Here is a 14942-nt window from a genome sequence, read left to right as displayed (position 1 = left end):
GAGATAGATGTCGAGGAGTGGGAGCAAATATGGACGAGACTACATAACAGCACTCAGTGCATCACAAACAGGGAAGGGGGCTACAAGCTCTGCTACAGATATGTCACCCCAGTTCAACTAAACAGGGCTAACCCGGACATACCCGCGTCCTGCTGGCGCGGATGTACATCCCTCGGCTCCCTGTTCCACATGGTATGGGCATGCCCGAAAGCCGAGGCATACTGGAAAGAGGTATTGAACCATCTTAAGGAAATCACCGGACTATCCATCCCCTGGGACCCGGGTATAATCCTCCTGGGCGAAACAGGGGGAGGGGCTTTCCCGATCTCGAGCCATATACCTTGCCTGTGCAGGCACCTCCTCCTGGCAGCAAAAGTCGCAATGGCCCGGCTATGGAAAAACGCAGAAGGCCCTTCAGTAGCACTATGGTGGTCCAAATGTTGGGACATAGCCGTTGCCGAAAAGGTTACGGCAATCCGGACAGGCTTCCTGAAAGCCCTAAACATCTGGGCCCCATTCCTGGACTACGCAGCAAAGTATCCAGCCCTCACTAGAAGGCCTCCGCTAACTAGATGGCTCCAAGGTAGTGCACTTTATTAAGCCCAAGACGCAGGAGGGAAAACTCCATGGAGGCCTCCAGTCTCTAACTTTGTGAAAAGGTCGGGCATGGACAAATATAAAGAAGGCCCTAGCCATATGTTCCAGTTTATCCTTTGGCGCAAATTGTATTACTGTTTTGGTATTATCAATGAACATTGCACTGTTGTCGATGTTGTGTATACACCCTCGGTATACATCGTTGTTGTGTATAATGCATACTTGTAAAACCTAATAAAATGTTAAAAAAAAAAAAACAGTGGTCTCTACCCACATTTTCGCAGTGTGCGCTGCAAAGATACACATTTTAGAAAATAAAATAAAAAGTTTGTGGGGCGGTAAGGCTAATTAAAAAGAGACATCTACCCAAATTCTGTACACTACAAATATTAAGTGAAATAAGTTCCTGAAAAGAGTTTCATAAAAATGTAAGCAAATATTGAAAATTGTGTGAAGACCTTATTCTCACTGAACAGTTCACAAACCCCACCTGCAATGAGGGTATATGGTCTTCCTGATGCTGGGAATACTGTGAGTGTTGTCATCCAGCGCATGCGTCTCTAAGGGCTTATGAAATTGTGTTACGATAGAGAGGACAAAGCATTCAGTGGTTCCACTCGAGGTTGTTATGCCTCTCAATCCCGGTATTGGTCAGAGCTCTTAGTTAGGTCAACCAGCAATGCTCATGTTTCCAGGACGCATATATCCAGTATTCTTCCAGTTAGAATCGCACCGTTTTTGCAATAGCCCAAAACCGTAACAGATGAAACCATTCTACTTTGGTCCTGTGCAGACATCTTGTTGATGAATGGTGGTGACACAAACCCATTTGTACTATATATAAAAAAAAAAAAAAATTAAGAACTGATAGTGTGGCATTCTAGAAAGAACATGCGGGTGTAGACCAAGCCAGATCCCCATCCTCCTCGTATTTTCAAACAATTGTCTGGTGTGACAATTACCGTGCTTACAAGCAGGATGAATCCTATAGTAAGCATTATATTTATTATTTTACTAATCGGCCGATAATCCGCTCAACATATCGCGGTAATTCGAGTATTCCCTATTCAATCACACAATCAAAAACCTATGCCCAGTGAGTGGTGCAAAGTGCTGGGGCAGATTTACCTCGTACATTACATTCGCCCACCAACATTTAAAATTAAAAAATATTCCTTCTATCAAAGATGTGTGTTTATTGTGAGCTAATCGGATTTCAAAAGTAAGCAAACTAGTTTAGGGTCCAGTAAAAGTATAGTAAGTGTGTGGATGGGATGTTTTAGACTAATTGACTTTCTGTATCCGACTGAATTCACATTTTGTGCTATCCATGAATCCATCCTGTTTTGATTTCTTGAAGCTTTGCCCCAAGGAGGAGCACATAACTGTCGGTTGGCTCTTATTAAAATCGGCGCCTATTTGAAACGCAATATCAAACGGGGCGCCCGTTTTTTTGTTGAAATGTGGTCCGTTTACTGTCAACATGGGCATTGTTACCTAATCGCATTACCCGAGTCCCGCTTTGCAAGTCCCGTGGTCTCTAATGATGTGGAACAGTTCACTTCAGCTGCGCTGGTTCATGACATGTATGCATACGACCCACCGCGTTTAGTGCCAATAAATGGTCTCCAACCTGTTGTTTAAGCGAGTTTTCCCGTGTCGGATTTATTACCTGTGCCGATAAAACGGAAACGTTTTCTGTGTTCCCCCGTCTTGTAATACTGGTTGTGCTCGCCACATGACGCACCACAAGTCTGCTTATTCCTGTACAAGCATAGCAGCTCCAACATAACTTAATTAGTTTATAAGAGGTCAATTCTTATGTTCTTATTTGAAAGGAACCTTTTTCCTCTTATGTGTATACGTTTGAGTTGGTTACAGTACCTGATGTCGCCTGTGTATTTATATTTGAGACTACCCTTTACAAGGACAATTCGTTTGGAAGGTAGAGGCTAAAACGCGCTCTTGGTTTGCAAAAATTCAAGTAGACGCGAATAAAACGGACGCGTTCAGGTTATTTCCTTTGCGTGTATGAAAGCGAATTTCTGTTTCCGTTTTTACTGTAACGTAAATTTTTATTAGGCCAATTTTATATAGTCTTACTGTTTAAAATATTTATTAAATATTTTAAAACGCACCCCGACATTTTTTGCTCGACGACTGACTGGTGTTGAGTGGTCGAAGTGAGCGGGAGCAGTGCTCCTCTACTTTTTAAAATTACGTTTTACGGTTCCAAGGCTTTTATTTTAAAAAGAAACCGTTCCGGAATGGTTTCGTTTTAAAATAAAAGTGTAGGAAGACCTTGCAGCTTGCACTTTCAGTGCACTGCACTGAACGTTCCCTTTAACAGCAGGTGCAAGTGTTTGGGGGTTTGTATTGTGTGAGGAGGGAGGGGGCGTGGTGATGGGGTTTGTGGGGAGTGGGTGCAGGCTAGCAGGGAACATAGTTCCACTACTTCTTTTCGCACACTTCGACCACTGATAGCAATCAATACCAGTCAGTATAGTTGTGAGGGCCCCTCTGTAGGCCTGGCCTTTAATACTGTGGGCGAGAGAAGGAACTGGGTGCAGCCAAGAGGAGGAAGGGGGGAGGGGTGGAGGGGAGATCATGGGAGAGAAGTGTCCATGTGAGGGAGTGCGAGACCGGGCAAGGGAGGAAGGAGGATGAGAGCAGGCAGACGGGTGAAGGAAGGGGGGGTGGGACAGGGGAGGTGAGGGAAGAGGACAGGGGAGGTGAGGGAAGAGGACAGGGGAGGTGAGGGAAGAGGACAGGGGAGGTGAGGGAAGAGGACAGGGGAGGTGAGGGAAGAGGACAGGAACAGGGGAGGTGAGGGAAGAGGGGGGAACAGGGGAGGTGAGGGAAGGGGGGGGAACAGGGGAGGTAGAGAAAGGGGGGGAACAGGGGAGGTAGAGAAAGGGGGGGAACAGGGGAGGTAGGGAAAGGGGGGGACGGGGGAGGTAGGGAAAGGGGAGGACGGGGGAGGTTGGAAAGGGAGGTAGGCGAGGGACGGGCCGGGGAGGGATGGAGAGACTGGGTAGGGGAGGGCCGGAGAGACGGGGCAGGGGAGGGCCGGGGCAGGTGAGAGAGCGAGTGGAGGGGGGCCAGGCAACGGGGGGGGGGATGAGGGGACCAGGCAAGAGGGTGAGGGAGGCAGAGGGGGGAGGCAGGAAAGAGGGGGCAGGCAGTGGGGGAGAGTGTGGGCAAGTGAGGGAGGGAGAGCGACACGGAAAATGGGGCTGGCGAGGGGGGGGCAGGTGACGGAGCGAGGGGGGCAGGTGACGGAGCGAGGGGGGCAGGTGAGAGCGGGGGTGGGCAGGCATGGGGGCAGCAAGAATGTAGTTGAGGGGACAGGCGAGCGATGGATGGTGGAATGGGGCAGCCAAGAGAGTGGGGGCGTGGGATGGATGGAGAGGCAGAGAGAACGGTCAAAAGGAGGGGCTAAACAGGGGAATGGTGAAAAGGGGACAAAGAAGGGGAGGGATGAGGGCAATGGGTGAGCAAGGGGAACAAGCAAGAGGGGGAACAAGGGAGAGATGGCAAGAGACTCCTATACCTCACATGTGTAATGGATAGTTATTTCTCGAAGGCAGTCCCTTCTACATACTTTCAACTTATTTGTGCCACTGCAACCAAACTAAAAAGAGTATCTTGAGAAAGTAGTATAGGAGAAATAATGTTGGCATCACCCCCACATTGCAAATGTGAGTACCTTGTTCAGATTCTTTTGCATTCAATGCTTGAACATCTGTTCCATCTGTGTTGTGTATGTAAAAGATATGGATTTCTCTTGTAGATCTATGTGGGGGTACATACTGAGACGATATTAAATGAAGCAGTGGGCTGACCCTGGCAGGAACCGCCCGCCGCCCCAGTTAAGGGCCCAAGCTGTACATGGGTGCTAATGGTGTTTAAAAGAAAAAAAACATAACTTTGTTGTGTGTCACGGCTCTGCACAGTGCTGTTTGCAGCAAAGTCGTCGTCTTCTTAATTATCGGAGGCGTGGGCGGACCCACGCAGGCGCTTCCCCATCCTATAGGATGATGTGCACCGTACCGACTAATATTTAGCTCCATTTAAGTTCACAACTCATCCCACCTCCCCGTCTGCCTCACAAAATCCAACATCGCACTACTCCTCCTCCTGCCTCTCTCCCCATCACCTCCCAGTAAAGTCCTCCCAGTCAGCTCAGCCACACCCAACGCAGTCAACCGAACCCTCATCAATTCTCTCTCTGCAACATGTCTCTCACACCTAATCAAAAAATGTCCCACCGTTTCAGGCACCCCACACACCGCACAGTCCCTTGATTCACGCTTCCCTATTCGAAATAGACAGTCATTCAGCCCCACATGACCTATCCTCAACCGATTCAGCATCACCTCCTCCAGCAAAGTCTGTTTTCCATGTTGCTTACTGTGACATCAGCATGGAAAACGGACTTCACTGCTAGCCGCACTGCGCAGCACCGAGCCGCATAACAAAGATACAGTTCTTTTTTTGTTTGTTTTAAAAAAATGACACCATTAGCACCCTTGTAGGAAACTACACGGGTACTAAGTGGTGAAGGGGACCGGGTAAGGTAAGTGAAGGGGGAGCTGGCTGCCCAGGCAACTCGCAACGTGGGCTTGTACCATACAGTACAGCCTGTGTTCCGAGCCTCCTGATTGGCCAGTGCCCGCTCCCAGGGTGCTAATGATGGTTCCAAAGCGATAACGTTTTTGTTAATCACTGAACATCTGCCACAATAACTGTCTTCCCTTTTACAATTTTTTTCTTTGAATTTGCTTTAGGTGCCTTTTCTGATGAATTCATGGTCGTAAAATCTCCCCAATCTGTGGTTTTCCGAGAAGGCAGTTGGCCAATTCCCGGTGACAGGATTTCTGATGTTGTAGCCCTGTCCATGGGTTTTAGTGTTGAAGAAGTAAGTATTAACCACAAGAGTCTCTAATATAAGCATGCACTTCCACTTTCTAAATTCTTTTCAGCACCTGGCTGTTCTAGTTGCCTTAAACATGAGGGATATGCATTGATGTTAGTTAAGTGTTTGAACTATATTGAAAACGACTTTAGTTAACAAACCAAGTTGTTATGTTAGGCCACCTTTCTTTTGGCAGCCCTAGAGCTGTGCGTGAACTCCCATTATGTTTACTTTCAATGCTGTCCTATTTCCAGCATGGTCCAAGCACACAAGCCACAAAGTAGAAAACGAGCAGGGTTGGCATTGCAAACAATTGTCCAAGCCTGCCTCTGGCGTACTCTCCTCCTTTTTGATTTACTTACTTTGATTGGCGATGACTGGAAAACACATCACTGGCTAACGGTGCTTGTAGCAAATCTAGCTGTGAAGCAACGGATGCCCTGTGGCTACGGAACACACGCATAGTATTACAAGTACGTACTGAGGTTGCAGAGGAGCAAGGATTAGATGTGGGGGTGAAGTAGGGTTGAGTGGAGAGATCACGGATTGGCAAGATGTACTCTGAAGAGTATGTTCTTCAGGTCCTTCTGCAAGCTTGGGATGGCTGGGACCATTTTAGCTGCGTTGGTAATGTTGGGAAGGGAGGCAAACCCATCCCACCCCCCCTAGGCGCTGTAGGGTGAGGCGAGCCCTGTTGGAAGTATAGTAGACCATTGGGTATGACCATTATAAAGGTCCCCACAATCATAATATTGCACTCCATTTAGTGCGCATATATAAGCAGACCCTATTTTGCAGATATTAAGTAGCCATAGTCTAAGCATAGGGCCATCATGGCCAGGAACTATTTAGTGTGTTAGACACAGGCCGCGAGCCTGAAGGGAAAATCTGAATAGTCCCAAGCACTGACGAGGGAGGCCCACGCTATTAACTTTCACAGAAACTCCTTTGTTCTAAAACTGTTGCTAATATGTTTGTTCTAGAAAGAATGTGCCCTGCAAGGCAACGAGACAGCTCTGGGTGCGTCGGTGTACGTGTTACCACACACAAGCCAAAGCAGACCTCTGACCCCCACCCGGCCAGCCTCGAGTTATAGCCCCTACAACTGCCCTAGACCCAAGACCCCTGAATTCCAAGATACCAGTTGACCCCAGACCACAAACCAATCCACCATAAAAGATCTAAGGGCATGGTTGTCCCACCCTTATTTTATAATGACATGATTTGTAATGCAAGGTACAGGGAGGGATACGTTCTACTTCAGAAGCGAGGGTGGAAGCCGAGTGGCGTGATCGAGATGAGTGAAGAATGTGTTGGTTAGTGTGACCTTGAGACTCCCCCTGTGCCAGTCTTGGTGCATACCAGGTGCAATGTATAATGATAGAGTAGCACTGTTCATAAATGTAGCTAATTGCTTCTTTGGCCTTGGTTCCATGGAGACGATGAGCCCAGCAGACCCCACGTGATGGCACGGACTGGGACCAATGACCTGACATCCCCTATGGAGTAGGCCGACCATGTATAGGGTCGCACCAATCAGCCACACAGGTTTCCACTGTATACAAATGACGCAATCTAGGACCCTGTCACCTTTAAGCTTCTGCTTGCACCCTTTTTTCCCAGAACGTTCCATGGCAGCAGAGTCCTTTGCTCACGCACCCATTTTTGTATGAATAAACACTTGGTATCCTTGCAAGAGTTGTATTTTTTTCTGGTGTGAGCATTTGGGGGCATGCCTTCAATTGGTAACCCCGGCGGGATCCCAGCACCCCCCCCCGGACCGTGCCTGTGGAGGTGTCTAGGCCGCTACTCTGTAGTGGCCGTGCCCCCCTACAGCGACCAGTCCAGAGAAACGCGTATTCCGGAGTGGTTTTGCAGGAGCCGTCTTTGCAGAATTCATGTCTACTCTTTGGAGTGGGGCGCGGCTCCAAGGAGAGTGCAGGCTGGTGTTATTGGGATGCCTGTGACGAAAGAGTTCGGGTGAAAACGCGCATGGGAGTATCCCCTTGCAAGTGATAACCGGTAGGGGATGGGTGGGAGAACGCTGGGCCATACAATGAGGGGCTGTGCAGGGGTGTAAATAACTGGCGGCTCGGCCTGGAGGTACCAGTAGAAGATCTGAGTGTGGGAGTCAATTGTGGGTAAAAGTACAGACTCCCTCCCGACCAGAGAGGGAGCTGAAATCAGAACGCACACTACCTGGTGCACGGATGGGAACGGTGCACGGCAGAATCCAGTGACACTCCAGGAAGTGGCCATTTACCCCCATGCAACAACTAAGCCCAGGACTAAATAAGGTGCTCCATTGAAGGGTCAGCATAGAGAGGTGAGCACATGCTAATTGCAATGGTTGGAGGTGGTGGGCCACAGAGCGCATGCGTCCCTGGAGGGGACCTGAAGGGCTGATCAGTGGAAGCACTGTGCAGGCGCTAGCATTTGGGAAGTCCTGGAAAGCCCTAAAGAGGATCCGGTCCACACCTTATTGGGTCTGATCTCAGGGTTGAAAGAGCATGGGGGGAGGGAAATGGTACGCGAAGTACTGAATACAGAGGGGAAACAACAAAAGGAGAGCACACCTGGACACAAGGAACACACAGCAACGGAGGAGAGCATTTACAAATGCATACAGGCAAGCACAACGGGATCCCCTAGTAGGAGTGGCACATAGACCAGCATGGTGAATGGACTGAGTTGAATCGGGTCAGCCAAGGGTCGCAAATCTTACAAGTGGCAAGTACACCCAGTGGCTAAAGTGGGCTTTGGGATGAATAAGATCCAGTAGATGTCAGAAGCCAGAAAAGTAGCGATTAAGAGGGGGCCCACAACCCAGAGGCAGGACATTGGGCGAAGGCCTCGCATACACGTAGCCCGCGAACCTACACTGGCGTAAAGAAGGACATACGCCCCCATTAGCCTGAGGTGTCCTGGTGAAAGATGAGTGGGAACAAGGACAGACAGTCCATTGCCGGGACGGCACAGACTGCACACTAGGAGGGATTGAAGTTGTGATTGCGTTACAGGAAAGGACTCTAGGGTCAGGTGATGGGCGAGGATACCGTGTTCTCTCCTGATGGTCGTCCTTCATTTCACAGGGGGGGGGGGGGGTCTCACACCCATGTGATCCTCCTCCTGCTGAGTACCACCCCCATGGGGACTCTCGGGTAGCAGCCTCCCTTCCCTGGCCACATGGGATGGGCCCCCTCCCCACCCCCTAGGATAAAAGGGATGTCATCCGAAGATTTGTCAAGTGCACAATGAATAGAGGTCCAAATCACCAAATTATATACAGAAAATCTGTTTTTTGTTTTTCCTTATACAATTCCACACAGTTAGACCAATCTGCACCACATTTTGCATAGTTACCTGTGAGGACCCTCTGGACGTCACTACATGTGGACCCCCACCCCGTTCCCCGTATTACAGCCCCTGCACACATGAGCCGGTTGCCTGGAAGCGGAAAAAAAACCATGATGGGTGTCATTTTAAGCGTTTCAACACGAGGAACAATATGCAACCACAAACTAAATTTCAAGGCCCTAGGACGCACAGTTTCTGAGATATTTGCACCGCACCATGCCAGAGTGAGGCGACAGGCGGGAAGAGCGTACAGAGGGTCCCAGTATGCTGCAGCACACCAACTCTCGCCTCCCCTCCACGTCTGCTCCAGCCACTCGCGCCTATTCTCAGTGTAGTTTACTTAAGAGTGTAAAGCACATTAAAACGATAATCGACTCGGAAGAGAGACCTATGGGATCATTGATTTTCAACAATTAATGTGTTATCATGTCTGTTTACTGGCTACATGACATAGGCACACCCAGCCCCTGTCCCTGGATTTCATCACCTCAACACATGACATGGTTGGCTGAAATCGGCGAAACATAAATGTGGTCGCAGATGTACCGGATCTAAGCTCATTTTAAGCATGTTGACATCTGAAACAAAACTCAAGTCCCTTGAAAACCATGTGTCAAGGGCCTAGGACACACCATTTCCGTGATATTTGCAACCCAGAGCCAGAGTGAGGTAACTGGTAGGAAGAGTGCACGACGACAGGTGGAGAAAGTGCACAGAAAGTCCCAGTATGCTTCAGCACGCCAACTTTCACCTCCCCTCCACATCTGCTCTGTAGTATTTAAGCCAGCCAAATGCACCCATTCTCAGTGCAGTTTTCCTTCTGGGCGCAAAGCCCATCCAGCAATAAGCAACTTAGAACAGCGACCTACAGGATGATTGATTTTCAAAAATGTATAGTGTTATCGTGTCTGTTAGGGAGAATTCTCATTTCTGTGCTACTTCCTTCAACCTTAGAGACCCCCAGCTCTTTTGCTGGACTTTTTAATTTTAACCCTGAAGTGGCAGTCTGTCTCTGTCTCTCCCCCCGCCCCCTTTTCCTACCTACTCATGTAAAAAATGTTATGTTGAACTCGTACTTTAAACAGCTGGTGGCAGTGGTTTCGTTTTCCTACCATTGTGCTTTTCTACCGCAGGCTGAATCCTCGGCTGCAGTATAGCACCCATGTTCCATCATTTTGTCAAAATGGCCCGGTCTTCTTTTTTTTTTTGTCATTTTCTGTTTGTGAGGTCTTACTTGGGTTTTACGCTGCACGCCAAGCCAGGTTTGAGCACTTTGTGCGTTTTGCCTTTGGTGGGCTTCAGTACTGAAACCCGCCTCTGGCTCCAGTGTGTCTGGAAGGGCAGGAAGTGAGGGAGGTGCCCGAAACTCCCCTGCCCTTAATCTCTAGGGGAACCTGAATGCACCCAGTCCTGATTGGCTGGCTGTCCTTTTAGGACAGCCACTCTGCTGTTTGAGTGACAGCTAAGCTGTGTATGAATAGGAGAAACCTGCTTAAAAGGCAAGGGTTTGGGACTAGAGGCAGAGTCGACCACTGGGAAGAACAACTCTATAAAGAAACTGTGAACGAAGCTTGCTGCATCCTCCTGGACCTTTACATTTCCTGGTGAAGCCCTGCTGCTGTGCTGAAACTCATTTTTCTAATCGACGAGAGAAGCTCCAGAAGGGAAGACTTCATCCCTTGGGTTAGCGGGACCAACTAACCCCGAGAAGAACTCCACTGGACCATCTTCACCCGACTGCCTGTACTACTTTGCTGCTGCAGGAACCGAGTGCCAGGTGTCAAGAAAACCAGTCGAGTGCAACATCTGTAATCTGGCCAGAAAATCCAGGAGGCTCCCCAGGACCCTCCATAAGCAGGACGACCAGAGCTAGAGTCCCCTCACCAGAGTGCAGGACTCGAGGAGTGAAGGAAGCCAAACCTGTGTCCAAGATCCACGTTGGTGCTGTTTAACGAGTGCTGAAACCACAAAATGCCGTTGATCTGAAAAGATCCCATAGCTGCCGCCGACCTCTGAATTGCTGCCGCAGGAGTCCCCAGACGTCCTCCATCTTGTCCCCACGACTGAGGCCCAGGAACCCAGGATCTGCATTGCTGCAACCAGACGGAAGCCATCTGGACCAATCTTCTAACCAAAGGTACTGTTCTGACTTGGGGTACTTGCCTCTGTGTCTGTAGCTTGCTCTTTTCATTTGAGACTTGCAGTAGCTGCTTTGCTAAAGTTGATTTCACAAGTAATCGCTTGTGACCCTACAGTGATTTTTTTTTTTTTTCCTCCCCAAACTCTCGAACTTTGTGCAAGAATTGTACGATCTAAGACGTGCCTCAGCTCCATAGACTGTGTTCCGATTGGCTATGGCTGTCCTGGCTCTCTGCAGACTCTTCTAGTACATTTGACTTTGGCACTTTGCTCCCTCCTCTGGACCATACTAACTATTACTATAACAATGGCCCAGACCCACACCACTCCATGTAACTTGCAAGAGAGAAACATGCGACTCAGAGCTAGACTGCCACATCTATATGATGTTAAAAATAAAAGAACTATTCCTCCTGGGTCTAGTCCAATCCTGACGGCTCCCAACTGTAACTTGCCCACCCTAACTGCAGATAGACGACCCAAAATTCATATAGACCGCCCGCAGGTCCAGAAGAATCCTAACGTTCCCTTTCCTAGAATCATACAAGGAAAAACTACACCCCCCCACTTTGTCAGGAGCCCTCATCAATGCGAGATCCCTCGTAGTGCACAAAACGGAAATCGCTGACATACTTGCCTCGGATGACTTTGATCTTCTTGTGATCACTGAGACATGGCTCCATGATGCCGCAGGCCCTGCACTCATGATTGCCATACCTGACAATTACAACATACTAAGAGTTGATCGCCCCAAGTCTAGGGGAGGTGGCCTGGCCATAATCGCCAAAACCAAATTATCTGCTAGACTCTGCCCTCACCATGAAATCGCATCCTGTGAACTTCTCTCGGCTAAAACTCCTATCTCAAATAATAGCACTCTAACGGTCCTCTTGGTATACAGACACCCAGGCCCATTAGGTAGCTTCGAAGAAGACCTATCCAGCCTCCTCAGTAACATCATCAAATACTCTACCCAGCTCCTTCTGCTAGGCAACTTTAATCTGGGCTTCAATGATGCTGAGGATTAACAGGCCAACTCTATCCAATCTATCTTAACCGATCGTGGCCTTACCCAAAAAGTTTCAGCCCCCACACACACAAAAGGTCATACATTAGACTGGATAGCCAACAGAAATTGCACCACTGCTATCTGTAGCATACTACCACAAACTTGACTGACCACCACCTTATCTGCTTCTCATCCACCCTAGAGCCTCCTAAACCAGCCAATTTGGAAACAGCATCACCTATGCCCACCAGAAGCAAAAAAGACATTACGGCTGAAAAATTACTTCCGTTCTCCTGCCTAATAGAGCCAGTACCACCAACACCGACCCCAATACGCTAGTTGAGACATTTAACAATACTATGTCCAAAGCTTTGAACGCCATCGCCCCTATCAAAGAACGCAAAAGTAAACGAAAAGCCCACCATAACTCATGGTTTACCCCCCATCTCAAAGAATTACGAACCCAAAAACGCAAACTACAAGCTATTTGGAGGCACACACCGTCAATTGAGAATAAAATACTACTCGACAACCTTGCCAAACACTATAAGAAGGAAATAATTCAAACTAAAAAAGACACATTCAACGATCAGCAAAGCGAATTCCAACTCGAAAGAACTCTTCTCCATCCTTCGGGAAATGGAAAGTCAGATCGCTCCCATTGACAAGGCTCCTAAAGGACAAACAATGGTGCACAAGTATTCAAAATGCCCTAGCCAACAAAATTACAACTCTTCAATCTAAAATCGCAAAGAAAAAAGCTTCACTGAGCGCCACTGCAACTCAGAACACCCAACTGCCTGATACACCTAGTACAGCCACCCAATTCAATTGTGAACCATTCAGATTCACCAACATATCCATAGTGGAAACTGAAAAAGTGATATCCTTCCTGAAACCCTCCAATTGTCAAGGCGACAGCTGCCCTGCACAAAATCAAGGACGCAGCCAGAGACCTAGCACCATTCATAGCTAAGTTAATTAACGCATCCTTTAGAACTAGCACTGTACCCACCAATTTCAAAGAATCAGACCCTTGACCCAGCCATCCCCACTAACTATAGGCCCATCACCACGGTACCATTTCTCCTTAAAATTATCGACAGAGTAGTTTACCTCCAGATACAAAACTATCTAGAGAGGAACAAATTACTAGGATCGCGCCAATCTGGTTTCAGACCACTACACGGCACTGAAACGGCCCTAATTGACCTTAAGGCTCAAATCGATGAGTTGAAGGATAAAGGTAGAACAGCTATGCTCCTCCTCCTGGATTTATCGGCGGCCTTTGACTTGGTGGACCATGCAGTATTATGCAACCACCTAGCATCTGCCGCCTACTTCTCAAGTGAAGCGATGGCTTGGGTACAGTCCTTCCTGGCCAACCGGACGATGAGTGTTCTCCCGTTCAGCTTCCGCGGATCCAATACACATCACCTGTGGTGTACCACAAGGTTCATGTGCCTCCCCCACAATGTACAATATCTTCACTAAGCCACTCTTCGACAAACTTGACAGACTGGGGATAACATACACCATCTATGCGGACGATACGCAGATCCTCATACCACTTTCTGGCAACTTTGTCGAAGATACAACTCTAGTAAACAAAATGTATCTCCTCATTCAGGCATGAATGGCGTCCCACGGCTCTGCCTGAATGACGACAAAACGGAGATACTGATCCTGGGTCCTCTACGGCCTACACTTGCAAATTAATCAGGGCTTGCAGACCTTACCGCTCCAAAACCAACTGCATTAAGTTAGCTAACGCCCTAGTAATGTCTATATTAGACTACTGTAACGCCCTTTATTCGGGCAAGTCTCTTATAAACAAAATGCAAACACTACAAAATAATGCCCTTAGAGCAGCTCTGGACATACCCCGTAGAGCACACATCTCCAACATTAGGAAAGATCATCACTGGTTAAAAATTGGCGACGGAGTCCTCCTCAAAACATTATCCCTCACCCATAAAGGACTGAACAACACTGCTCCTCCTTACATTTCGGTTAGACTAAATAGAAAATCCTTCACATACCACACGAGAGCATCTAACTACCTCCTACTTGAAATTCCCGAATTTAAACTAAAAAAAACAGGCGGAGCCAGCTTCCCTGTGAAAGCTGCCTGTGCATGGAACGCCCTCCCCTCTGCATTGAGAGCCAACCTACCATACCCGAGTTTTAGACGCCACGTGAAAAAGTGGCTCTGGTCTAATGACAACTAACCAACTAATTCTCTCGGCCTGGATTCACCACTGACCAACCACTGCGAATAACTATTATTTCATTCCTGTTCCCTGATCTAACTTCCTCGTTGTAGAGGAACACCCCTCCTCCTATACCCATATACCTGCTTGTTAAATTGTTAAGAACACCTTTACTGTATCTTCTTTATGCATTATTGTATGTAACTAAGCTAAAGTATTCTTGTAACTGCTGCGCCCGGCTACCCCTGGGTTTGGAAGGCATTATCAAATAATAAACTGAACTAAACTTGCTGTCCCTCATATGTGATGAGCATAAAAGGGGATGGCTCCAAATGTGGTACAGCTAATGAGGGGGTCTCAAATATATATTTATACACAAGGAGTTACATCAGCTGTAAAAAATTAATTCAAGAAAGCTACTAATTCTAATTAACTCAGTATCCAACAAATGGATATCCTAACTTGGAACTACCCAGGGTAGCCATGAAAACTATACAGCAATATAGTCACACCAAGAACATCTTGTTCAAAAATATAATACAAGTTATTATTACACAAATGTAAGTACATTAAACAAATACATGAAATCCTATGCTTTAAACAAATACATGGATGTACTTTAAACAAATACATGGAGACAACAGAATTCAGCTTCTTTAGTGAATATCCCGATTTGCCATTAAGATGAAGCACATACATGAAGTCCTAT

General features: G+C 47.7%; 1 protein-coding gene across 1 annotated transcript in view; it reads left to right on the top strand.

The window, feature by feature from the left end:
- ATP6AP2 (ATPase H+ transporting accessory protein 2) overlaps positions 1–14942 on the top strand; it is a 252460-nt gene that overhangs the window by 53333 nt on the left and 184185 nt on the right. Inside the window, exon 2 of the mRNA XM_069636540.1 lies at positions 5388–5518. Within this exon, the coding sequence (XP_069492641.1) occupies positions 5388–5518 (131 nt within the window). The remainder of the gene's footprint in view (positions 1–5387; positions 5519–14942) is intronic.

The sequence above is a fragment of the Ambystoma mexicanum genome, chromosome 7p (genome assembly GCF_040938575.1).
Source record: "Ambystoma mexicanum isolate Mex_15411 chromosome 7p, UKY_AmexF1_1, whole genome shotgun sequence".
Lineage (NCBI taxonomy): Eukaryota > Metazoa > Chordata > Amphibia > Caudata > Ambystomatidae > Ambystoma > Ambystoma mexicanum.
This window is presented reverse-complemented; position numbering and strand designations above follow the sequence as displayed.